At 44.9% G+C, this 27,565-nt stretch overlaps 1 protein-coding gene across 1 annotated transcript in view; it reads right to left on the minus strand.

The window, feature by feature from the left end:
- Nucleotides 1–27,565, minus strand: part of LOC120062977 (tetratricopeptide repeat protein 28-like) — a 243,632-nt gene that overhangs the window by 27,392 nt on the left and 188,675 nt on the right. Inside the window, exons 6-9 of the mRNA XM_039013028.1 lie at nucleotides 21,742–22,538; nucleotides 20,996–21,540; nucleotides 18,009–18,532; nucleotides 9,259–9,368 (exon numbers count right to left, since the gene is read on the minus strand). Of these exons, the coding sequence (XP_038868956.1) occupies nucleotides 9,259–9,368; nucleotides 18,009–18,532; nucleotides 20,996–21,540; nucleotides 21,742–22,538 (1,976 nt within the window). The remainder of the gene's footprint in view (nucleotides 1–9,258; nucleotides 9,369–18,008; nucleotides 18,533–20,995; nucleotides 21,541–21,741; nucleotides 22,539–27,565) is intronic.

Below are 27,565 nucleotides of genomic sequence, written 5' to 3' on the forward strand. Positions count from 1 at the left end.
AAGCCATCGCCTGGGCTTCCAAGACACACAATGTCTTCGAGGGAAACTGTGTGTCCACAGAACACTATGTCTCCCTGATCCCTCTCAAGACTTATTTTCTCTGTTCAGTCCCAGACACTATTAGGCTGGAGAGGGAGAAGGAGAGGGAGAGGGGGGAGAGGTGGTAGGGCAGACAGAGTGTGGGCGGAGGCTGTGCTGTGCTATGCTGCACACTAGAAGTCCAGGCCAGCCAGGAGTGCTGATTCATGGGAGTTGATATTGATTTCCTATTCCTCCTCTGTTGGCAGGCCTTTAAGATGACTGAGAATGTTCCACCTCCAAATCCAGTCTGTAAGAGGCCACCATTGACACTAAACTACACACACCAACCATTCAGATAGCTGCTGCCCTGGGACTGGCACATGGAAGGGATGGAATTGGAATGAATCAGGCATGTATGTGTGTGTGTGTGAATGGTGAGGTGGTTACACCTAGCCAGGTCTATCCCCAAGGTCAGCCAGTAAAGTATATCAGATGAGAGGAGAGAGGGCGAGAGAGAGAGAGCAGAGTGTGGTTGTGCAGCCTTAGTGCTTGTTGTCCAGGCTGGGCTGGCTGATTCTGCTGATATGGCTGCAGGCTGATTGCTGGGCACACAGACATCCCATTAAGAGGGAAACTAATTTCCCACACTGCCTCCCTAAAAGAAAACCAAAGTGCTGTGTCTGCAATGTCCTACCTACATGCTATAAAGCTAATATCAAAAATAGGGGTATAGGACATTTACACTGAGTGTACAAAACATGAAGAACTCTTTCCATTACATAGTCTGACCAGGTGAATCCAGGTGAACGCTATGATCGTTTATTGATGTCACTTGTTATCCACTTCAATCCACTTCAATCAGAGTAGATGAAGGGGAGGAGACAGGTTAAATTAATTTTAAGCCTTGAGACAATTGAGACATGGATTGTGTATGTGTGCCATTCAGAGGGTGAATGGGTAAGACAAAAGATTTATGTGCATTTGAACGGGGTATGGTAGTACGTGCCAGGCGCACCGGTTTGTGTCAGGAACTGAAACGCAGTTTCCTGTGTGTATCAAGAATGATCCAACACGGGGTGCGGTTTCAACATGGCTACGTAAAGATGCGTTCCGAGGCATCTCCACTAAGGTTTTATACTTTTATGTTTTAACCGTTTATCTGTCAAAATGAGAACACACTTTGCACTCCTACTGGCTCTAGCAACATTTGGGTGGCATTCTTGGATATGTCTGGAACCGGGAAAACGAGACGAAGCGGTAAACAAGAAGACACGACGAAGACTAGCAACAAGATGGCGGATGCTAACGTTATGGAGATACTATTCACCATCCACGCAGAAATGGCTACATTACGCTCTGATTTCATGACCAAACTTTGTTCCTCAGTGTCAAGTCTAAGAGCTGAATTTATGACAGAAGTCCAGTCAACTATCGCAACACTACAAACAACTATCGCGACACAAACCCCAAAAATAAAGGATATGGAAACATCGTTAACCGACATCGATAAGCGGCTTACCTAATTGGAGACTAAAAACGACGAGCTTACCTCCGAGAACGTGAAGCTAAAAGTTAGTCTAGAGCAGTGGTTCCCAAACTTGTTATAGTCCTGTACCCTCTCAAACATTCAACCTCCAGCTGCGTACCTCCTCTAGCACCAGGGTCAGCGCACTCTCAAATGCTGTTTTTTGCCATCATTGTAAGCCTGCCACACACACACACTATACGATATGTTTAATAAATGTAAGAATGAGTGTGAGTTGTCGTCACAACCCGGCTCGTGGGAAGTGACAAAGAGCTCTTATAGGACCAGGGCACAAATAATAATCAATAATTTTGCTCTTTATTTAGCCATCTTACATTTAAAACTTTATTTGTTCATCAAAAATGGTGAATAACCCACCACAGGTTAATGAGAAGGGTGTGCTTGAAAGGATGCACATAACTCTGCAATGTTGGGTTGTATTGGAGAGAGTCTCAGTCTTAAATCATTTTCCACACACAGTCTGTGCCTGTATTTAGTTTTCATGCTAGTGAGGGCCGAGAATACACTCTCACATAGGTACGTGGTTGCAAAGGGCATCAGAGTCTTAACAGCGAGATTTGCCAAGGCATGATACTCCAGAAATCTGGCAGTGGCTTCTGATTAAATTCAATTTTCACAGAACCGCTTGTTGCAATTTTGATGAGGCTCTCGTTCAGATATCGGTAAGTGGACTGGAGGCAGGGCATGAAAGGGATAACGAATCCAGTTGTTTGTGTCATCCGTTTCGGGAAAGTACCTGCCTAATTGCGCACCCAACTCACTCAAGTGATTTGCTATATCAAACTTCACATTGCTGATAAGCTTGAGTTCATTTGCACACAAAAAAATCATACAATGATGGAAAGACCTGTGTATTGTCCTTGTTAATGCAGACAGAGAAGAGCTCCAACTTCTTAATCATAGCCTCAATTTTGTCCATCACATTGAATATAGTTGCGGAGAGTCCCTGTAACCTAGATTCAGATCATTCAGGCGAGAAAAAAATTCACCCAGATAGGCCAGTCGTGTGAGAAACTCGTCATCATGCAAAACGTCAGACAAGTGAAAATGATGGTCAGTAAAGAAAACTTTGTCTCTCAATTCCAAAAAACGTGTCAATACTTTGCCCCTTGATAACCAGCGCACTTCTGTATGTTGTAAAAGTGTTACATGGTCGCTGCCCATATCATTGCATAGTGCAGAAAATACACAAGAGTTCAGGGGCCTTGCTTTAACAAAGTTAATCATTTTCACTGTAATGCTCAAAACGTCTTTCAAGCTGTCAGGCATTCCTTTGGCAGCAAGAGCCTCTCGGTGGATGCTGGAGTGTACACAAGTGGCGTCGGGAGCAACTGACGCCACTATGTCTCGATGTCACTATGTCTCCTGTCATGGCTTTTGTGCCATCAGTACAGATACCAACACATCTTGACCACCAAAGTCCATTTGATGTCACAAAGCTGTCCTGTACTTTAAAAATATCCTCTCCTGCTGTCCTGGTTTCCAGTGGTTTGCAGAAGAGCATGTCTTCCTTAATTGACCCCCCCATAAACGTAACGGACATATACCAAGAGCTGTGCCAGGCCCGCCACGTCTGTTGACTCATCCAGCTGTAACGCATAGAATTCACTGGCTTGTATGCGAAGCAGTAATTGTTTCAAAAGATCTCCTGCCATGTCACTGATTGCGTTGTGAAACAGTGTTGTTTGATGAAGGCATTGTCTGTATATTGTCTGTTTTTTTTTCCTTTTCCCCTAGCATTGTCCGAGCCATATCCGCGGCAGCAGGAAGAATTAAGTCCTCCACAATAGTATGGGGCTTGCCTGTCCACTCGGTAGCTCATTATATAAGACACTTCTAACCCCTTCTTATTAATGGTATCTATTGCTTTTAAACATGTCTTACTCGAAAGTTGTCTTAATTCTCACTGAAAAAACTCCCGTGGCTTATTTTCCAAATTGGCATGTTTTGTTTCTAGATGTCTGTGCAAGAGTACAAGGCTTCATTGAGTTGTGAGATAGTACTTTTGCACATATAACACACTGTGGCTGAGGAAAGGCACTACTCCCAACATAAGTGAACGCCAAATCAATGTAGTTCTCATCATATTTGCGCCTCTTTGATGGTCCAAAGTCCCTGTCTGTTGTTTGGGTCTTTCCCGGGTACATACGGACCGTTAGTGGAATTCCCGCGAGAGAGTAACGGTTAATGTGATTGGATGTTAATTATTTGACTAGGCTTCCTGTATTTGACATTGTGTTGTTACAGTTGAAGTCGGAAGTTTACATACACTTAGGTTGGAGACATTAAAACTCGTTTTTCATACACTCCACAAAGTCTGTTTACAGACAGATTATTTCACTTACAATTCACTGTATCACAATTCCAGTGGATCAGAAGTTTACATACACTAAGATGACTGTGCCTTTAAACAGCTTGGAAAATGACTTTAGAAGCTTCTGATAGGCTAATTGACATAATTTGAGTCAATTGGAGGTGTACCTGTGGATGTATTTCAAGGCCTACCTTCAAACTCAATGCCTAATTGCTTGACATCATGGGGAAATCAAAAGAAATCAGCCAAGACCTCAATAAAAGAATTGTAGACCTCCACAAGTCTGGTTCATCCTTGTGAGCAATTTCCAAACGCCTGAAGGTACCACGTTCATCTGTACAAACAATAGTACGCAAGTATAAACACCATGGGACCACGCAGCCATCATACCGCTCAGGGAGGAGACGCGTTCTGTCTCCAACTTATTGTGGGAAGCTTGTGGAAGGCTACCCGAAACATTTGACCCAAGTTAAACAATTTAAAGGCAATGCTACCAAATACTAATTGAGTGTATGTAAACTTCTGACCCACTGGGAATGTGATAAAATAAATAAAAGCTGAAATAAATCATTCTCTCTACTATTCTTCTGACATTTCACATTCTTAAAATAAAGTGGAGATCCTAACTGACCTAAGACAGGGAATTTTTACTAGGATTAAATGTCAGGAATTGTGAAAAACTGAGTTTAAATGTATTTGGCTAAGGTGTATGTAAACTTACGACTTCAACTGTATTTCGCTGAACACTAGATGGTTTCATTTTATTTTTGGCAGTGAAACGAGGCTACTCAGGCGAGAAAAAAAACTCACCCAAATGTATAGCCCCGTTGGAAAATATAAATGGACTGTTTGAAGATATATATACACTACCATTCAAAAGTTTGGGGTCACTTAGAAATGTCCTTGTTTTTTAAAGAAAAGCACATTTTTGGTCCATTAACCTCTTTGGGCTGCAGGGGCAGTATTGAGTAGCCTGGATAAAAGGTGCCCATTTCAAACGGCCTCGTACTCAATTCTTGCTCGTACAATATGCATATTATTATTACTATTGGATAGAAAACACTCTCTAGTTTCTAAAACCGTTTGAATTATATCTGTGAGTAAAACATAACTCATTTTGCAGCAAACTTCCTGACAGGAAGTGGAAAATCTGAAATCGATGCTCTGTTCTAGGCCCTGCCTATAAATGTCCTTGATATTTATTAGAATACATGCACTTCATACGTCTTCCACTAGATGTCGACAGGCAGTGAGAGAAGAAATTGAGTGTATAACTTGATCTGGGGTCGAATAAAAGCTCTTTGTATGACGTGTCACCAGTTTCCTGTTTTCTGGAGAGCGAGTGATGGGACCTGGTTTTGCCTTCTGATAAGCTGTCGTTATAGACGACTAATATCTCCGGCTTTGATTTTATTTGATACATGTGACAATATCATCGTAAAGTATGTTTTTTCAATATAGTTTTATTAGATTATTGAAATTTTTTCGGGACGTTAGGCGTGTTGCTTTGTCTGCGTATGTTCAGGAAGGAGAGCTTCGCGCCACTTTGCTAGCTTTCCGTGCTAATTGACTGGAGAAGAGGACATTCTAAATCCAAACAACGATTGTTCTGGACAAAGGACCCCTTGTACAACATTCTGATGGAAGATCAGCAAAAGTAGGACCCATTTTATGATGCTATTTCATATATCTGTCGAACATGTTGTACTAGTAGTTTGCGCCCAGATTTTGGGCACCTTCTTGCTATAACTAAGCTGGATGTCGTAATGAAGTTATTTTTAGAATTCTAACACGGCGATTGCATTAAGAACTAGTGTATCTATCATTTCCTATACAACATGTATTTTTTAGTAATGTTTATGAATAGTTATTTGGTCAGAATATGTGAGTGTCAGAAAAATATCCGGACGTTGTGGGAAAAAGATGCTACGTTAGCACAATGTATAACCACTGATTTCAGCTCTAAATATGCACATTTTCGAACAAAACATAAGTGTATGTATAACCTGATGTTATAGGACTGTCATCTGATGAAGCTTATCAAGGTTAGTCAAAAATTATATATCTTTTGCTGGTTTGTTACGATCGCTAACTTTTGCTGCTTGTAAATGGCTTGTGTTTCTGGCTATTGTGGTAAGCTAATATAATGCTATATTGTGTTTTCGCTGTAAAACACTTAAGAAATCGGAAATATTGGCTGGAATCACAAGATGCCTGTCTTTCATTTGCTATACACCATGTATTTTTCAGAAATGTTTTATGATGAGTATTTAGGTATTTGACGTTGGTGTCTAATTACTCTGGCTGCTTCGGTCCTATTTGTGACGGTAGCTGTGCTGGTAGCTGCAATGTAAAACTGATTTATACCTCAAATATGCACATTTTTCGAACAAAACATAGATTTATTGTATAACATGTTATAAGACTGTCATCTGATGAAGTTATTTCTTGGTTAGTTTGGTTGGTTCTTGGTTAGTTAGGTTGGCTTTGTGCATGCTACCTGTGCTGTGAAAAATGTCTGTCCTTTTTTGTATTTGGTGGTGAGCTAACATAAATATATGTGGTGTTTTCGCTGTAAAACATTTTAAAAATCGGATATGTTGGCTGGATTCACAAGATGTTTATCTTTCATATGCTGTATTGGACTTGTTAATGTGTGAAAGTTAAATATTTCTAAAAAATATATTTTGAATTTCGCGCCCTGCACTTGAAGTGGCTGTTGTCATATTGTGCCCGGCTTCGGGCTTGCAGCCCAAAGAAGTTAAAATAACATTCAATTTATCAGAAATACAGTGTAGACATTAATGTTGTAAATGACTATTGTAGCTAGAAACGGCAGATTTTAATGGAATATCTACATAGGCGTACCGAGGCCCATTATCAGCAACCATCACTCCTGTGTTCCAATGGCACGTTGTGTTAGCTAATCCAAGTTTATCATTTTAAAAGGCTAATTGATAATTAGAAAACCCTTTTGCAATTATGTTAGCACAGGTGAAAACTGTTGTTCTGATTAAAGAAGCAATAAAACTGGCCTTCTTTAGACTAGTTGAGTATCTGGAGCATCAGCACTTGTGGGTTCAATTACAGGCTCAAAATGACCAAAAACAAAGACCTTTCTTCTGAGAAATGAAGGCTCTTCCATACGAGAAATTGGCAAGAAACTGAAGATCTCATACAACACTATGTACTCTCCCTTCGCAGAACAGTGCAAACTGTCTCTAACCAGAATAGAAAGAGTGGGAGGCCCCGGTGCACAACTGAGCAAGAGGACAGGTACATTAGAGTGTCTAGTTTGAGAAACATACGCCTCACAAGTCCTCAACTGGGAGCTTCATTATACTACCCGCAAAACACCAACAGTGTCTCAACATCAACAGTGAAGAGGCGACTCCGGGACGCTGGCCTTCTAGGCAGAGTTGCAAAGAAAAAGCCATATCAGAGACTGGCCAATAAAAATAATAGATTAAGATGGGCAAAAGAACACAGACACTGGACAGAGGAACTCAGCCTAGAAGGCCATTTCCTATCGGTAGGGGCTGTCGTCAAGGCTGTCCTTTATCTCCTGCTCTGATCTCGTTAGTCATAGAACCCCTGGCTGAGAAAAAAAAAAAAAAAGTAAAAGTAAATAATACAAATTCCTTATATTAAGCAAACCAGACGGCACCATTTTATTTTTTACATTTTTTTTAAATGACAGATAACCAGGGGCAGACTCCAACACACAGACATCATTTACAAATTAAGCATTTGTGTTTAGTGAGTCCACCGGATCAGAGGCAGTAGGGATGACCAAGGATGTTCTCTTGATGAGTGTGTGAATTGGACCCTTTTCTGCTCTGCTAACCATTCACTATGCAACGAGTACTTTTGGGTGTCAGGGAAAATGTATGGAGTAAAAAGTGCATTAAGTAAAAGTAAGAGTTGTCAAAAATAGAAATAGTAAAGTAGTGTACAGATACCCCCAAAAACTACTTAAGTAGTACTTTAAAGTATTTTTACTTAAGTACTTTACACCACTGCCCATTTATGAACCAATATAACTGATGATTAACATGACTTTTATCTGACATTTTCACACCATGACAGTTGCACATGTGCGATGCCTGAAATGACTCTCACCATGTCTTTTCCCTTGGGCTACGTTCACCCTCACTGATAGAAGTTATGAGCTGTAAAACATCAAACCCATTACATTCCATCTATTAATCCCATATCCTCTCCAGCAGTGACAAAATGACACCATGTATTCTCACAAATCTGATTGAAGTGTCGTCAGGTAAAATCTCTCCGCCACAGAGAACAAGGCGTAACAGAGTGAGGGTATTGAAAAACATTTGGGTTTAAATGTGCATATAGAGGAACATGGGTTCAAGTCATCTCATTCCAACAGTACGGTTGATGTATGAATGTCAAGTGCAGTAATATTGCATAGTGGGACATAGTGCGCTATGTAAATCAGCCCTGAAGTGGGTCAGGGTATTTACCAAGGTCATATAGCTATACCACCACCCTCCCTGCTTCCTCATGAATAATCATCTCATCTATACTCTGAGGACAACTACGTCCTTTCCTTTTTCCACCAACAACACACCCTACAATGACTGGAGGAAATATCCCAAACATTACTGAATTGCCTGGGAATGAACTGGGGTGTGACAAAATACTGTTGCTTTGGCTAACATCTGTTTGACAGGTTAAGCCTGAGGGGTATGGGGATAAGGTCCTTGTAATAGATGTTGACAGAGAGGAAAGAGAGAAGATAGAGTTTACAGATTCAGGAACTGGATAAACTGAACAGAATTGAGTTGTGTTCAAGCAGAATTGTCTCATTTGTATCTCTCTCAATTCAATTCAAATAGGATTTTATTGGCATGGGAAACATGTGTTTTCATTGCCAAAGCAAGTGAAATAAACAAACAAAAGTGAGGACACAGTAAATATTGCACTCAAAAAGTTTTTTAAAAAGAAAGACTTTTCAAGTGTTATATTATCATCAGCTATGTACAGTGTTTAAGCAATGTGCAAATACTGTAGGAATAGTAGGGGATCTAAATAAACAGATACATATTCGTGGTATGTACAATGTTGTTTCTCTCTCTTTCTCAGAATGACAAACGAGAACAACATGAATAACTGATGACAACACAACTAAAATGGTGGGATGATAACAATCTCTTTAAATCTTAGACAATCACTTAAACAACCTTCCTTTCGCTCCCTCCATCAGGCCATCTTCTTCCCTCATCGCTCCATCATTTTCACTTTCCTTCTCCTCCCTTTCTATACATGATCTCTCTCTACACATACAGATGTGAGTGTAACCCTGTGTAGTGTGTATGTTGTGTGTGAGGAGAGGTTCATGTCAGATGTGTACCTGGTGCTGGGCCTCCTCCAGGTTCCCACTGGCCCACAGAGACAGCCCCAGACGATGGCGGATCTTAGCCTCGTCCTCACGCCGAGCCAGCTGCTCTGCCAGTCGTAGGCCTGGAGAGGGAGGGAGGAAAGAAAGAGAGAGCAAGAGAAATAAAGAGATAGAGAGATAGGGATTATAAATAATTTAGAGCTATGGTCAGGCACTCAGGTATCTTTCAGGGTAACAGATGTAAGCATAGCGTGGTACTGATATTCTGACAGTGAACTGGCTTGAATATTTGGCCTCAGTTGTAAAAATACAACTCAGTCTGGGGCTCTCACACACACACACACACACACACACACACACACACACACACACACACACACACACACTAAGAGGCTGTTAGGGCACTAATCTGGGTACCTAGTAATCAATGGTAAGGATTGAGTGGCTGAGCAAACACAAACACACACTTAATGCTTCTGTATAAAGGATGTGCAGGACTAACCAAACATAAGAGGTTTAATAGAGTGTAGAGACAACACTGCCGTACTCTGTCTTCGATTACACACTCATACATTAGAGCAAAGAACCAACACATATCATCCACTTAACCACACACACACTGGAGATACAAAACACAGAGGATAGATACATCCTGTCTTGAAACTCTTTGTGTAGCTCATCACACTGGTCCATAAACTTCCTCTGAGATTCAGCAGAAACACAGGGATATTTTTCCTGTGTTCATTTAGCGTGGCTTTGTCAGATCAGCTGGTGAGAATGCTGTTTGTTTTCCTGTTTCAATCCCTCAAGGGGTGATGCGTATGTCGCATTGTTGCATCTGTACTCAGCCTGCCTGCCGACTGCTTGGTTTCACCCAATTACTGTGATGAAACAGACAGTCCACGGAGGGAAATTATGAAAAAGGACAAAACACTTGGCCACATGTCACATTTGAGGTGCCAACATCACAGCACGCAAGCTGTGCTTTGAATTGGGCTGCTGACCATGCAAGGCTGTGGATACTAGGTTTATATTAGGTAGAATGATATAGTGTATCCTTTCTATTCTTCTGTGACCAGTGGGAAACACGTTTGGGGGGGGGGGGGGGGGGGGCATTATACACTATACAGTGGGGCAAAAAAGTATTTAGTCAGCCACCAATTGTGCAAGTTCTACCACTTAAAAAGATGAGAGAGGCCTGTAATTTACATCATAGGTACACTTCAACTATGACAGACAAAATTAGAAAAAAAATACAGAAAATCACATTGTAGGATTTTTTATGAATTTATTTGCAAATTATGGTGGAAAATAAGTATTTGGTCAATAACAAAAGTTTCTCAATACTTTGTTATATACCCTTTGTTGGCAATGACAGAGGTCAAATGTTTTCTGTAAGTCTTCACAAGGTTTTCACACACTGTTGCTGGTATTTTGGCCCATTCCTCCATGCAGATCTCCTCTAGAGCAGTGATGTTTTGGGGCTGTTGCTGGGCAACACGGACTTTCAACTCCCTCCAAAGATTTTCTATGGGGTTGAGATCTGGAGACTGGCTAGGCCACTCCAGGACCTTGAAATGCTTCTTACGAAGCCACTCCTTCGTTGCCCGGGCGGTGTGTTTGGGATCATTGTCATGCTGAAAGACCCAGCCACGTTTCATCTTCAATGCCCTTGCTGATGGAAGGAGGTTTTCACTCAAAATCTCACGATACATGGCCCCATTCATTCTGTCCTTTACACGGATCAGTCGTCCTGGTCCCTTTGCAGAAAAACAGCCCCAAAGCATGATGTTTCCACCCCCATGCTTCACAGTAGGTATGGTGTTCTTTGGATGCAACTCAGCATTCTTTGTCCTCCAAACACGACGAGTTGAGTTTTTACCAAAAGGTTCTATTTTGGTTTCATCTGACCATATGACATTCTCCCAATCTTCTTCTGGATCATCCAAATGCTCTCTAGCAAACTTCAGACGGGCCTGGACATGTACTGGCTTAAGCAGGGGGACACGTCTGGCACTGCAGGATTTGAGTCCCTGGCGGCGTAGTGTGTTACTGATGGTAGGCTTTGTTACTTTGGTCCCAGCTCTCTGCAGGTCATTCACTAGGTCCCCCCGTGTGGTTCTGGGATTTTTGCTCACCGTTCTTGTGATCATTTTGACCCCACGGGGTGAGATCTTGCGTGGAGCCCCAGATCGAGGGAGATTATCAGTGGTCTTGTATGTCTTCCATTTCCTAATAATTGCTCCCACAGTTGATTTCTTCAAACCAAGCTGCTTACCTATTGCAGATTCAGTCTTCCCAGCCTGGTGCAGGTCTACAATTTTGTTTCTGGTGTCCTTTGACAGCTCTTTGGTCTTGGCCATAGTGGAGTTTGGAGTGTGACTGTTTGAGGTTGTGGACAGGTGTCTTTTATACTGATAACAAGTTCAAACAGGTGCCATTAATACAGGTAACGAGTGGAGGACAGAGGAGCCCCTTAAAGAAGAAGTTACAGGTCTGTGAGAGCCAGAAATCTTGCTTGTTTGTAGGTGACCAAATACTTATTTTACACCATAATTTGCAAATAAATTCATAAAAAATCCTACAATGTGATTTTCTGGATTTTCTTTTCTCATTTTGTCTGTCATGGTTGAAGTGTACCTATGATGAAAATTACAGGCCTCTCTCATCTTTTTAAGTGGGAGAACTTGCACAATTGGTGGCTGACTAAATACTTTTTTGCCCCACTGTATTTACAAAAGTATGTGGACACCCCTTCAAATGAGTGAATTCGGCTATTTCAGGCACACCCGTTGCTGACAGGTGTATAAAATCGAGCACACAGTCATGCAATCTCCATAGACAAACATTGGCAGTAGAATGACCTTACTGAAGAGTTCAGTGGCTTTCAACGTGGCACCGTCAAATTTCTGCCCTGCTAGAGCTGCCCCGCCCAACTGCAAGTGGTGTTATTGTGAAGTAGAAACGTCTATGAGCAACAACAGGTCAGCAGCGAAGTGGTAGGCCACACAAGCTCACAGAACGGGATCGTCTGTCCTCGAATGCAACACCCACTACTGAGTTCCAAACTGCCTCTGGAAGCAACATCAGCACAAGAACTGTTCGTCGGGAGTTTCATGAAATGGGTTTCCATGGCCGAGCAGCCACACACAAGCCTAAGATCACCATGCGCAATGCCATGCGTCGGCTAGAGTGGTGTAAATCTCACCGCAATTGGTCTCTGGAGCAGTGGAAACGCGCTCTCTGGAGTGATGAATCACGCTTCACCATCTGGCAGTCCGACAGACAAATCTGGGTTTGGCGGATGCCAGGACAATGCTACCTGCCCCAATGCATAGTGCCAACTGTAAAGTTTGGTGGAGGAGGAATAATGGTCTGGGGCTGTTTTTCTTGGTTCGGGCTAGGCCATTTAGTTCCAGGGAAAGGAAATCTTAACACTACAGCATACAATGCCATTCTAGACGATTTTGTTCTTCCAACTTTGTTACAACAGTTTGGGGAAGGTCCTGTTTCAGCATGACAATGCCCTTGTGCACAAAGTGATGTCCAAACAGAAATGGTTTGTCGAGATCGGTGTGGAAGAACTTGACTGGCCTGCACAGAGCTCTGACATCAACCCCATCGAACACATTTGGGATGAATTGGAACAGCGACTGTGAGCCAGGCCTAATCGCCCAACGTCAGTGCCCGACGTCACTAATGCTCTTGTGGCTGAATGGAAGCAAGTCCCCGCAGCAATGTTTCGACATCTAGTGGAAATCCTTCCCAGAAGAGTGGAGGCTGTTATAGCAGCAAAGGGGGGACCAACTCCATATTAATGCCCATGATTTTGGAATGAGATGTTTGATGAGCAGGTGTCCATATACTTTTGGTCATGTAATGTATCAAGTGGCCCTCGTCTCACTCTCTCTGCGTTTCCAGACATTCCTGAGAGCGTGACCAGGAAGGAACACCCAACCTCGTATTCCACCAGGCCCCCATGGTTGGGGTCAATACCATTTACATTCCAGTCAATTCAGTAAGTAAACAAACATTCCGATTCCAATTCCAATTCTTCTCAATGAGGAAAATTTGAATTGAAGTTTGGTTCACTTTTTGAATTGACTGGAATTGAAATGGAGTTGACCTCCACCCTGCCAGGCCCAGCAGCACAGCACATATCTCCCCCCCAGACATCTGCACTGCTCTGTGAGTACACCTTCAGAGAGGCGGGCGCCTTTGAAGCCTGCAACACTTCCCCTCTCTCCTTAAGGGCTCAGACACACAAACAGTGTTTGCTGGCCGAGAGTACTTAGCACCTCTGAACGTAATTTGCAAACCAAGAATTGTAGAATTGTGTGAAAAATGTTGGCAGTCAGACGTCTACAGCAGGTGGTCCCTAAAACACAGCGCGCTGAATTATCAACAGACGAACGTGAGATCCACAATCGGTGCGATGTGTGTGAGCATTAACATCCCTCCATAACCCCATCTCCCTCTCTGCCCTCTTTCTCCCTCCTCCAGCTTTCTTCCTTTCTTTCAGAATCTCTCTCTTTCTCCCTCTCTGTGTGTGACTGGTCTCCTCTAGTCTCAGTAACCCATTTCATCTTGACAGCTGTGGCAGCACTAGCAGGGACAACTCAGGTCTCATTAGTGTCGGGAGCTTGAGAGAGAAAACGGATCAAAATCACCCTCACCCTTCACTTCTCTAACTCCATCTCTCTGAGTCACACTCACTCACACTCTCTCTCTCTCTCTCTTTCTCTGAGTTGTTATATGACGAGGACTTATGATGATGCTTTAAAAGCAATTGAAAAACCTGCATGTTTTGCATACTGCGCCAACAGATCCATTGATGACACGATAGCTACTGCACTGCAAACTGCCCTATCCCACCTGGACAAGAGGATTACCTATGTGAGAATACTGTTCATTGACTACAACTCGGTTTTCAACACCATAGTGCCCTACAAGCTCTTCAATAAGCTCAGTGCCCTGGGACTAAACCCCTCCCTGTGCAACTGGGTCCTAGATTTCCTGACGGGTCGCCCCCAGGTGGTGAGGGTAGGCAACAACATCTCCTTCACGCTGATCCTTAACACAATGGCCCCCCAGGGGTGTGTGCTCAGCCCCTTCCTATACCCCCTGTTCACCCACGACTACAACTCTAACATCAAGTTTGCTGACGACACAACAGTGGTATGCCTTATCACCAACACCATCACCTTATCGAGACAGCCTACAGGGAAGAGGTTAGTACCCTGGCAGAGTGGTGCAGAGAGATCCCACCCCTCTCCACATCGAATCCACATCGACGCGGCCGCAGTGGAGAGGGTCAAAAGCTTCACCAAGGACCTGAAATGGTCCCACCACATCGACACCGCTGTGAAAAAGGTGCAACAGCGCCTCTTCAACCTCAGGAGTCTAAAGAAATTCTGCATTGCCCCTAAGATCCTCACAAACTTCTACAGATACACCATCGAGAGCATTCTGTCGGGCTGCATCACCGCCTGCTGCACTGCCTGCAACCGCATGGCTCTCCAGAGGGTGGTGTGGTCAGCCCAACGCATCACTGGGGGCATCAATGCCCGCCCTCTAAAACATCTACAGCACCTGGTGTCATAGGAAGTTCAAGAAGATCATCAAGGACCTCAGCCACCCAAGCCACAGCCTGTTCACCCTGCTACCATCTAGCAGACTTAAGACAGTACAGGTGTATCAAAGCCGGCACCAAGAGACTGAAAAACAGTTTACATACTATTTTACCCACTTTATTTGTATGCACTGTATTCTAGTCATGGCTCATTCTATATAACTACTGCTGTACACAGCTTTTCTATTCATATACTGCCCATACTGTCTATTCACACCATTTAGATACATATTTATATTCTGGACTCTGACATTGTTCGTTCTGATATTTCTGATATACACTCCAGTGTAGATATACACTCCAGTGTAGATTTGGCCTTGTGTTTTAGGTTATTGTCATACTGAAAGGTGAACTCATCTCTGTGAGTGTCACCAGTGTCTGGTGGAAAGCAGACTGAACCAGATTTCCCTCTAGAATTTTGCCTGTGCTTAGCTTCATTAAATTTGTTTTTTATCCTGAAAAACTCCCCAGTCCTTAACAATTACAAGCATACCCATAATGCAGCCACCACTATGCTTGAAAATATGGAGGGTGGTACTCAGTAATGTGTTATTTTTGGATTTTCCAGTGAATTGCTTTGCCACATTTTTTGCAGTATTACTTTAGTGCCTTGTTGCAAACATGATGGATGTTTAAGAATATTATTCTGTACAGTCTTCCTTCTATTCACTCTGTCAATTAGGTTAGTATTGTGGAGTAACTACAATGTTGTTGATCCATCCTCAGTTTTCTCCTTTCACAGCCATTAAACGCTGTAACTGTTTTAAAGTCACCATTGGCCTCACGGTGAAATTCCTGAGCGGTTTCTTTCCTCTCTGACAACTGATATAGGAAGGACGCCTGTATCTTTGTAGTGACTGGGTGTATTGATACACCATCCAAGTTATTCATTTCACCATGTTCAAAGGGACATTCAATGTGTGCTTTTTTTGTTTGTTTTACCCATCTCCAATAGGTCTCCTTCATTGCGAGGCATTGAAAAACCTCCCTGGTCTTCATGTTTGAATGTGTGGTTGAAATTCACTGCTGGACTGAGGGACCTTACAGGTGTGTGTGTGTGTGATACAGAGATGAGGTAGTCATAAAAAAATCTGGTTAAACACTATTATTGCACAAAGAGTCCATGCAACTTATTATGTGAATTGTTAAGCACATTTCTACTCCTGAACTTATTTAGGCTTGCCATAACAAAGGGGTTGAATACTTATTGACTCAAGACATTTCAGCTTTCCATTTTTATCCATAAAAAATGTAAAAACTGTTACACTTTGACATTATGAGGTATTGTGTGTAGGCCAGTGATAAAATATATCTCAATTTAATACATTTTAAATTCAGGCTGTAAGACAACAAAATGTGAAAAAAGTCAAGGGGTGTGAACACTGTGTCTGAATCGCGTCCTCTCTCCATCTCTTTTCACATGCTTCCCTCTCTTTATGTTCTCTCCCCTAACTTCTGTGTCACTCTCGTGCCATCACTGTCAGTGTGACTGTCACTATGTGTGCATTTGGTGTGCCCTGCAGGCACAGTCACATAGTGGTGGCTGAATGAGGAAGTGATGGTGGCTCTGTGACTGGCTACACTATGAAGAGCAACTAGAGACCACTTTAATGGCTGCCTGACAGCTGGTGAAGAGATTCACTACAGCTCCGGGGGCCCATGCACCCTTTGACTTTACACACACACATGCTTGCAGCAGGGCGATACACACTCCTGTATAAATACACACACACACACACAAGGCATTGTGACTGTAAAGAGAATAAAGCCTCACAAAGTGTTACCTAATTATAAATTATATGATGAAAATACTGCAGGCATTAAATCTGCTGTGTCTCTCCCCCTGCTGCTGTGAGGCATGTACACACACACACACACACACACACACACACACACACACACACACACACACACACACACACACACACACACACACACACACACACACACACACACACACACACACACACACACACACACACACACACACACACACGCGTTGCTGAAGTCACATGCTGTCACTATAGGCACTCGAGTGGAGCTCCTTTCCTAGGCCTCCTTCCAATTAATCTTTTTCAGGATACAAAAACAAAAAAACAAGCGTGCGGCATAAAAATAAGGAAAAAAAGGAAAACAGAAGAAAAAAAACGTGCCAACTTTTTGGTCTGGGTAGGTTGGCTAGAAATAATTGGCTGTCAAGGATAGGAAAAGTAGTAGTGTGCTTTTTCATAGCTGGACCAAAGAACAATACAAGGACAGAGCAGGGGACAGTAAGAGGACAGGGAAGAGATAGAGTGGCCTGCCTCCTTTGTTTCCATTAAAACCCAACAAGCAGGGCTGGAACAATGTCTAGGTCACTACAAGCACTGGTGGCTTGGAGGAGAGGAGATGATCATTCTCCCTGTATGCAAACAGGCTTTGGGGAGTAATGTCCTGGGTGTGCCTCTGCATAACGGCTGCTAATGGCACTGATGGCCACGCCCCCTACAGCTCTCTCGGAGTCCTGCAAGCTGTTTCTTGTCACGTCCTACCTATGACAATTAATCCCTACACTGTTATTGACATAATGCATTTTAGAGAGCCAAGGCTGCAGCTTTTAATTTCGCCATCATCTGTAGAGGACAATGAAGCGTGAGAAGCAGGAGTCTACCAGCCACAGTGTGTGAAAAGATCCTTTGGCAGCTCATTTGAAAGTGGATATAGGTGTGAAGAATGGCAGTCTGTAAACATGCTAAATGCCTCGGCATGCAGCACGGGGATGAGCTCACACACACACACACACACACACACACACACACACACACACACACACACACACACACACACACACACACACACACACACACACACACACACACACACACACACACACACACACACATCCTCATACAAGCTAATAAAAAACAGATGAATACACACAGAAAAAATGTAGCATCACAAAATATAAGCTTTTTAAAAAAAATGCCGCTCTTGGTAGAATTATACTTGGCTCTACTTCAAGATAATTCATGCCTGTCAGATATATATTCAATCTCCGTTGGAAGCTGTCACAACACCATTCATGTCACTAAAGTCTACATATCTATATGAGTATCCCCCCTTCCTCCTATTCCCCAACCCCGCTGCTCACCTTCCTGCAGGTACATGACAGCCTGTGAGTAGTTCTGCAGTGCGTGGTGTGTCCTCCCCAGACTGCCGTAGGCCAGGGTCTTGGCCGCCAGGTCGTTGGTCTGAGCTGCAACACTCAGATGCTGCTCCTGGAACACCACTGCACGCTCATAGTTGCCTAGCGACTCGTAGGTGAGGCCCAGGTTGCCATAGGCACGGCCCTGTCGGGCGGGCCTGCCCGTCTCCTCTGCGATCTCCAGGTCACTCTGGTGGCAGCGCAGGGCCGTCTCGTATTCCCCCATGGACTGGTAGACCACGCCCAGGCCACAGCTGGCGTCGCCCTCTAGTGATCGGTCCTGGGTGTCGCGGGCGATGCCTAGCTGGCGCTCCAGACAGGATATGGCCTGTTCATAGTTCCCCAACTGGCTGTGGAGCGCCCCCAGCTCCCCGTAGGCCTGGGCCTTCCCTCCACACTCCCCCAACTCATGGGCCACCACCAGACGCTTCTCAAAACACACCAGGGACTGCTGCAGGTTACCCATCGCCCTGCAGGGGGAGACACAGAGAGTCAGGGCTTGACGAGGGAAAGTCAAACAGTAGGGAAGGACGGAGATATGCAGGGTCAACTAGGCAGGATATATTATATGCCTACTAGAACGGCCTGTAATCGCCATCTGCTCCTCAATATGAACAAACAGACTCGTGCCACAGAGACTGTGTCCTCCAAGTGCACTCCTCTCACAGTAACCCTGTTCCTCTCTCTGCTTATCTCCTATCAGGGGGATAGTAGAACAGCTATAATCTAATCTGCACATATGACCACACTGTGCTATTACGGAAGAATGAGAAACACACATCACATTTGCCATTTGCCAAGCTCGGCATCGTTTCAGGGAGAATGAATATTCAGATACCCAACAAAAAGCACGGCAGATGACTCTCTGAGGACTGTGTGTGTGTGTGTGTGTGTGTGTGTGTGTGTGTGTGTGTGTGTGTGTGTGTGTGTGTGTGTGTGTGTGTGTGTGTGTGTGTGTGTGTGTGTGTGTGTGTGTGTAGGGGAAGAGACAAGGGGCTGCAGGGGAATGAGGCAGGGCTGATGGGTTAATGATGCAATGGGTTGGGGGGTGCTAGATAATATAATTCACCCTCCACTTGGCCTAGATTAGAGGGATGTCACATGGGCGATACAGGTCCTGTCTCTCTCTGTGAATAGGCCTACACATCGACTAAGACCTGCATTCATACCCAGGTTTTGTTCTCTTGAACACTCCGCACCGAAACACTGCAAATAGACAATTTTCACATTCACAGGCGGAGCAATAACTGCCGGATGTCGCTTGAAAAGGACCATTAAAAGAATAAAAAGGCTTTAGCTTAATTAATGTTCTCTTTTAAAGAGAGCTGGTTCACTAAAGGCTCTGGGACAGAGAGAGAGGGAGAGAGAGAGAGAGAGAGAGAGACAGAGAGAGAGCGAGCCAGAGAGAGAGAGAGAGAGAGAGAGAGAGACAGAGAGACAGAGAGAGAGATAGAGAGAGAGAGAGAGAGAGACCGAGAGAGACAGAGAGAGAGACAGAGAGAGAGATACAGAGAGAGAGAGAGACAGAGAGAGAGAGACAGAGAGAGAGAGAGAGAGAGAGAGAGAGAGAGAGAGAGAGAGAGAGAGGAAGTGAGGAAGGTGTCTGATGTATATTCTTCACCTCTCAGCTCATGCATGGCTAATGCAGGGTTCTGTCTGATTGTTATGGTGGCATGTTGATGATGCACAATAAGGGGAAAAATCATCTCTGAAATTAGGATTCCATTGCTGCTGCCGTGTTTTGTTTCACACCGTATTCTCACAGGATGTTATCAGCTCTCAGACACACACAGGGGAGAGAGAAAGAGAAGAAAAGAGACAGAATGTAAAAGGTTGTCTTGAATTAACTGCAGTTCCCCCGGTTTCAGACGTCTGTCAGCCAAAGCCTCTTTGCATACAGATCAGCTGGGGGCCAGTAGGCTCAGTGCTGAAGCAGCTAGCACCAGCCTCACTGAGCCTCCCGATCCACAACACCGACCGTCAAGGTCTCTAAACTAGGGTGGTCCTGGAAATGCAAGCGCTAACACAAGCAGGAAAACAGCAGCAGGCACAAAAAGAAAAAAGATTATGCAAAGCAGGATTACTATGATTATTAGTAATACCCAGTCAAAGCAAATGATCTGTCACAGCAACAACCAGAGGAAATTGATATCGGCAACTTATTCAAAGGCAGAATGGCTTTCTGCTCGCAACGGTAGCTTAGGAGTGTATTTGAAATATGACGCCTTGCTTTTAAATGTTATTCAAACGAGAAAAATACTAATTAAAGTTCTATATATACTTTCATCAGCAGTACTCTTCTTCTATGATTAGGATATTAGCTGTTCACAACAGGCAGTAAGAGATGTCATGGTTTTAGTGCTTTCATCCAACCACAGATTTTCACTCCAGAGCTAAAGCAGGGTTTTTGTGCTGCAGAGACACCATGTATACCCAAGACAATCCTTTAGTGACACTTTAGTCCAATCACTACTTCAAGAGGTCATTTGGACAGATGGCACAGCTTACCTAGAACACTATCTAAGTAACTCATTCAGTTAAAACCAGGAGTCACTACAGGGGTACTCAACTACTATTTGAGAAGGTTCGGTCACACAAATGTCCTGGGTGGCAAAGGGCAGGATGGATATTTTCTTTATTGGCGTGGTAACAAACCTCCACGGATGCAACTACAAACTGTCCACACCCCTCTTGTTGGCAGAAAGAAAATGTAGCCGTTTTTAAGCTTATTCCTGCAGTTCTACACATTTTGCCATGTTTTATGTGTGTTCATTTGATACCTGAGTGACAAAACAAAATCAATGAGGCCCCCATGGGCACATAATCTAAATAAGCATAACTGACCTACTTAGTGACCTGATAGGAAGCTATAACCAGTCATGTTACAGGTTTCTAAGGTTGGCTAGTAAGGGCTACTGAGAGATGTCACTGACCTGTGTCCATTCCCCAGGCCTCGGTAGGCCTTCTCCTGGTCCTGCATCCGGTTAAGGCTCTGGGCCACAGACAGGTACTGGTCATAGTATTTAATGGCCTCTTCAAAGTCCCCTAGGGCCTCGTAACAGTCTCCCAGGTTACCATAGGCCCTACCCCGGTCCAGCACGGCCTCGTTGCCACTCAGCTGCTGCAGGGTGGCCAACTGCTGCTCCAGGTAGCCTATAGCCTCCTCCATCACCCCTACGTTCATCTTGGTGATGCCCATGTTGCCGTAGACCTGGGCCTCTACCCCCGGGTCCTTCAGTCTGCGGCCCAGCTCTAGCTGCTCCTCGTAGCTCTTGAAGGCCATGGCATACTTCCCCAGAGCCATGTAGACGGCTGCCAGGTGGCCGTGGGCTTTACACTCCCCAGGCACATCGCCCAGCTCCTGATACACCTCCAGCTCCTGGGTGTGGTAGCCCAGCGCCTTGTCGTACTTCTGCACCAGTCTGTAGGTGGCACCCAGGGCCGCGTAGGCACACGCCTCCATCCTGCGCTCCTTCACCTGAAACAAAGCACAGACAGGATTTCAGTGCATCAGCAAATATTCAACATCAACAGCCTTACATAAACAGCACTGCCTTGCAAAATCAATGGAATGCTGGACTTACAGTATATAAAGTTAATCTCTCTTACTGTATGCAGACAAAGTGGAGACCTTTCCTGTGACTATGACAGATTAAAAACAGGAGCCAGAAAATCTCACCTGGTGAGCCAGGGCCAGCTGCTGCTCATAGAATTGGATAGCTCCAGTCACGTCCTTCTTGCAGACAAAGATGTCCCCTAGGTTGCCCAGGGCTCTGAAGCGGGCCTGTGCATTATTAAGAGACTGGGCTAGAGAGAGCAGGTACTTCTGACACTCCTCTGCCTTTGTGAAGTCACCCAGAGCCTTGAAGGCCAGTCCAAGGTTACAGTAGGCCTTGGCCTGGCTCAGCTTGTCATGCAGGTCCTTAGCCAGAGCCAGGTCCTGCTCATAGTACTTGACAGCGTCCTGGTAGCTTCCCAGGCAGTAGTGGGCGTAGCCCAAGTTGTGGCAGACTTTCCCCTCACTCTCCATGTCCTGGAGGTCAGGGGACAAGCGGAGGTACTGCTCGTAGTAGGGCACGGCTTGGGGGAACTCTCCCCGGGAGCAGTGGAAGTTCCCCAAATTGCCGAGGGCGCGGGCCTCGCTCTGGACGTCTCGCAGCTCACGGGCGATGTTGAGGTGGTTCTGGTAGTGCTGCAGGGCGCGGTCGTGGGCCCCCAGGGCCTGGTAGGCCACGGCCAGGTTACCATGGGTGGAGGCCTGTGAGGCCCGGTCATTGACCTCCATGGAGATCTGTAGCTCCTGGCGGTGGTAGCGTACGGCCTGGTCAAAGGCCCCCAGCGCGTTGTAGGCATTGCCCATGTTACCGTAGGCCCGGCCCTGGGCAGCATAGTCACTGAGCTCCTGGGTGATGGAGAGGTGGGTTTTGTGGAGTTTCAGTGCAGTCTCATAGTCTCCTTTCATCTGGTGGATAATGCCTGTGGATTATGGAAAGGAGAGGAGAGGGAAGTGACAAGATTATCATCCCATTCACAGGAAATCAGGAGAGTTTACTTTGAGTGCCTCATCAGACAGCCACACTATTTAGAAAGCAAGTAATTCGATAGTTCAAATATGCTCTCTGCTGAGCCAGCTCACACAGCAAACATTCCACGTAAAAAATATAGCACATTCACACAGCTTTATAATTACATCAAAACGGAATCATTAGATTTTTTAAACTGTCCTTCATGATTGTGTCTTGGAAGAAAATAAGCAAAACCAACAACTTTTCCACTGGGACTGAAACAACAGAGGGAGAAAGAGAGAGAGAAAGAGAGCGGGAAGAGCCGATCGAAAGCTGAGCAAACAACTTCTAAAAAATGAGATGAATGTAGAGAACCAATCAATAACTTAGGACTCTGTGCATTGAGCATTTTATCTGTTAGAAAATATCATCCTCCTGAAAACAAAAGCTTTGCCCTGCAGCCAGCATGCACGTCCACACACAGCAGTGTCAATCTATCTATCTACCTTCCTTTCCTCTGAGACACACACTGGGCTTTGAGTCCCTCTGTCTGTTGTCACCCAGCTTTCCATAAACTCATAATTAAACTAATATCAGAGCGCTGTGGCTCCCTGGAGCGGGGGAACAGAGGAAGAGAGTAGGGGATGACCGCAGGCTGATGGACGGAGCCAGAGCTGGGGAGGACAGCCCGCCACAGGGCTAATGATCACTCACCATAGAGAGAGAGGAACATATGGAGGGGCGTGGCGTGGTGGCGGAGCAGCCATTCATCTAACAGGCCTGGCTAACTGTGTCTCTTCTGCGTCAGCATCAGTGTGGGATAATGGGCCTGGGAGAGGAACCAGCCCCAACCCGCCGCACCACTCAGAGGGCACTGGGATGGGGACGGGGCCAGCCTGGGCTGGGGTGTGTGGGAAACAGGGAGGACAGGAGAGGGGGGCATTTATGGGTTGTGGTGGGAACTTGATGGTGCCATTGGGATTAGCTACCACCATGTGTGTCACTGTTTTCTGACTTTTCCCTACCAGAACTTTCCACAGTACTGGTGCACGCAGTGGCTAAGTAAACAGAGGGATACAAACTAAACAGCCAACTTAACAGACCCAAAATGATATGACTTCTGTCGCTGTAGATGTGGAGGCATGGCCATTAGAGTTGCTTGTTCAGTTAAAAGCCTTGTATTAGGCCTTTGAGATGCCTGACTAGCAGCCCTGCCATTCTGTTGGTCTCTCGTTCGTCCTTATACAGTTTCAGGATTCTCTAACGCAGCCCTTTTTTTGGGCTGCCAGATTTGGAGGAATAGAAGAGGAGTGGTTTAAATTAAGCTGTGATGAAAAGGGCTTTTTAAATACATTTGATTGATTGATTATAAATACATTTGATCGATAGAAAGTTCAGGTGAAAGAAGAGGTAAATATTTGATCTTGTTTGTAAATCCAGGTATCAAGGAAAGGGGGTTACGGACACAAGGTACATTAGATGGCAGCAAAAAATAACCTTTGAATAGGTTTTCTTTGATTTGCATAGCCCATAGATAGTGGCGTAAATAACCCCAATCCATAGATGGGCTCACTTTTATGATGATTCACACACAGTTCCCTCACAGCTTTACAGTGGAAAGGAAACCCCTCAGATGAGGTGGATCAGTAGCGCAGTATTGTTTATCTATGTGGTTCTGTCTTCAGGTTAATGTGTCATAGTCTTACCTGGCCCAGTAATCATCAGGTCATCCTCACCTGAAGGAATTAATATGCTAAGAATTCTCCAGAAAAAAAATAACAAGAGACAGGGCAATGCCTGATACAATATGGATTATTAACATACAGTATGTAGAATTGATAAACTGCTACTAACTCTATTATTATGACAAATGGTATAGGCATTATAGGCTTTTGACATTTGAGGTCAGACAGTTACAGTAGACTGACATTGGCACCTCACATATCATGGACAGAGCCCAGCCAAGCCCGGGCTCAGAGCATGTTAACATTCACGGCAGGCTGGTCGGAGGAGCAATGACAACCTTTTCCCTCTTCAAAGTCATTGCCAAGATTATGCCCTCCCTTTGGAGCTTATCCCACAGAGGGTATAATGCCTATTGATGTATCACCAGCAAACATGGCCCCAGGCCTCCCCTGAGTCCCCTGCTGGAGGCTAAAATTGGAGCTGGAGCTGGGGCTTGAAGGCTGGGGTGGGGGCTGGGGAGAAAGACTGGAGTTGGAGCAGGAAGAGATGAGGACCATGGACTAGGGCTAGTCCTAAGGCTGTGCCCGGGGCCAGACAAGGGGTCAGAAAACAATCTCTGTCTCTTCCACATTGTAAGAGGATTACAAGAACCCCTGGGTCCCTGTATGATAGTAAATAATAGCATGTTCTGCGCCTCAGGTGGCAAATGGTGTTGGTACACAAACCAGATGGAGATGACGGAGATGGTTGGACAGCTGGATAAGAAATGGGAAATGATAGATACACTGATTTCAAATGACCCCACCAAGAAGTTATTCTTAGAGAAAGGAGATTGACTTCTGTTGATCCTTGTTATGCCCATGCAATGATAAGCATTTCTCTCAGACTGCACACTAAGCTTTGTTATGTTACATATATTGGCTATAGCCCAGAGGTTATTTGAGTCTGCAGCTCCATAATTCCCATCTGCACAGTGAGCACTTGAGACAATGACTGCGAAAAAGAGGGATCAAACAACAAGGAAAATATCCCTCCACTCATACACAAAATATCCCTCCACACATACACAAAATATCCCTCACTCATACACAAAATATCCCTCCACACATACACAAAATATCCCTCCACACATACACAAAATATCCCTCACTCATACACAAAATATCCCTCCACACATACACAAAATATCCCTCCACACATACACAAAATATCCCCCACACATACACAAAATATCCCTCAAACATACACAAAATATCCCTCCACTCATACACAAAATATCCCTCCACACATACACAAAATATCCCTCAAACATACACAAAATATCCCTCCACACGTACACAGACCTACTGTATCCAATTCACCACCACTCCGTATCTAAATACATTAAAAGGGGGGCGATGCGTTGTCACTTTACATTACACAGGCGCTCAGTGTGAGATGCTGCAGTGATGACTCTGAGGCTTGGTGTCGGGCTCTGAGTAAATCACTGTGTCATTCTGTGCTGTGTGTGGACAGAGGCTGTTGTGGTCTGCTACACTGTGGAGCATTCTGCCAGCTGCTGCCTCTCTCTCTGCTGCTCTGTCCAGCTAAGAGGATTTCCACATCAATGGAGTCTCTGCCACTGTGCCGGGTTGATACCAGGGATAGAAGGAAAATGGCCAATCACCAAGCAGCCCTCAGCCCTGGCCTAGAATCCAAATTCTAGCTCACCTTCCATTTATGTCAGTTTGTTAACACAAGGGCTTGAAGAATTAATACAAAGCAACATATTCAATTGCTATATAAAAATCAATGGTCTAGAAAATTGCAGGACTAGCAGATGCATACTTGCTTTCTAGCCCTGGACAAACACACCTCATTCAGCTCATTGAGGGCTTGATGATTCGTTGACAAGTGGAATCAGGTGTGCTTGTCTAGGGTTACAATAAAAATGTGAACTGTTGAGGGTACTGGAGGACCAGGGTTTGGGAACACTGGACATCTAGACATTTTACATGACTGGGTGTGGTGTGTGTGGAGACCTGTGGGGGGCAGTAGAGACCTGAGGGAGAGGAGGCAGGCAGGGCCCTGATTGGGGGTGGGGTGTAGTGGGGTAGGGGTCTGAGTCTGGGTCTGGACTTAGGTACCAAATCCTCACTCAGAAAACACACGTCTCTCACAGCCTGACAGACACGCTGAGAGAGACAGGAAGGCGGAAGATAAAATAGAAAGGGGGATGGATAGATGGATGTGTGCTGAGTGGGAGGACTGCCAACACAAGCACACACAGACAGGCCGCTGCACCCTCCACCCCTCCGCCTGCATGCCTGCGGGCCCAGCTGGGCTGGCTTCCTCTCTGCTTTCTCCAGCTGACCCGTCATTATCCTGCAGCCCAGGCCCACTGTCACGGCTATCCCTGCTAACCCACAGCCAAACCGCTGTTACTTCTGGATCTATAATAGCTCTGGATAGTTAGGTAGCTTATGTTAATATCCAGTGTATTGAGCAAGACACTTTGGTTTCCGTTTTGTAAAGAGATAAAATGCCATTGAGGGTTGGGCTGAGGACGAGGCGGGCTATACATTTACTAAATGCAAAGGAAAGCTTTTACGGTGCTGTTTAAGTTAATGGTGACACGGTAAATGCATTCATAAGAAATGCATACGGCACATAGCTATGCGTGGATGGTGGAAATGTGGGAGAATGTTTGAGCGGGCTTCCAGTCCAGTATTTGGCATGGTCCTCTGTCATCAGACTGGGCTGAAGGGGGCCAAGGAGAGGGGGAACTAACTGTTGCTTTTCCATGAACATGAATGTGGGCCAAGCAGCACAGATCTGCTACACTAGGAAGTCTCCAGGAGAAGAGAACGAGACTGGCATCCAATGTAATCACCTCAAACCCCCCTCCCCTCCTTCCATACACAGTATAGTATCTAGGCTTTCCATTCCCGTCCTTCCTGTCTGTGTGTCCTGGACCAGGATCATAGCAGGTCGTATTTACCTGTTGTTCACTAACAGACTACCTCCAGCACGGCCCGAGATAAATGCACCTTCTATGATTTGGTTTCCCTCGCTCCCTGTCTCCTTCCCCGTAGCATTCTTTCATTCACTCTGACTGTTCCATTAGGCTGGATAAATTCCTCTGTAAATCCAGCCGCTGCCCTCCTGCCCCTGCCTTCTCCCCTCCCGCCTTACAAAAAGACTAGGGTGTTTCAAACGACAACCAACCTGAGAGCTCTCCTTCTCTGACTGCCTCAGTCTGCTCCAGGACACTTGGCTGTGTTCCTGTAGTGAGCCATGTATCCAATCCCCTGCAAAACTCCACAGAAGATG

The sequence above is a fragment of the Salvelinus namaycush genome, chromosome 18 (genome assembly GCF_016432855.1).
Source record: "Salvelinus namaycush isolate Seneca chromosome 18, SaNama_1.0, whole genome shotgun sequence".
Taxonomy (NCBI): Eukaryota; Metazoa; Chordata; class Actinopteri; order Salmoniformes; family Salmonidae; genus Salvelinus; species Salvelinus namaycush.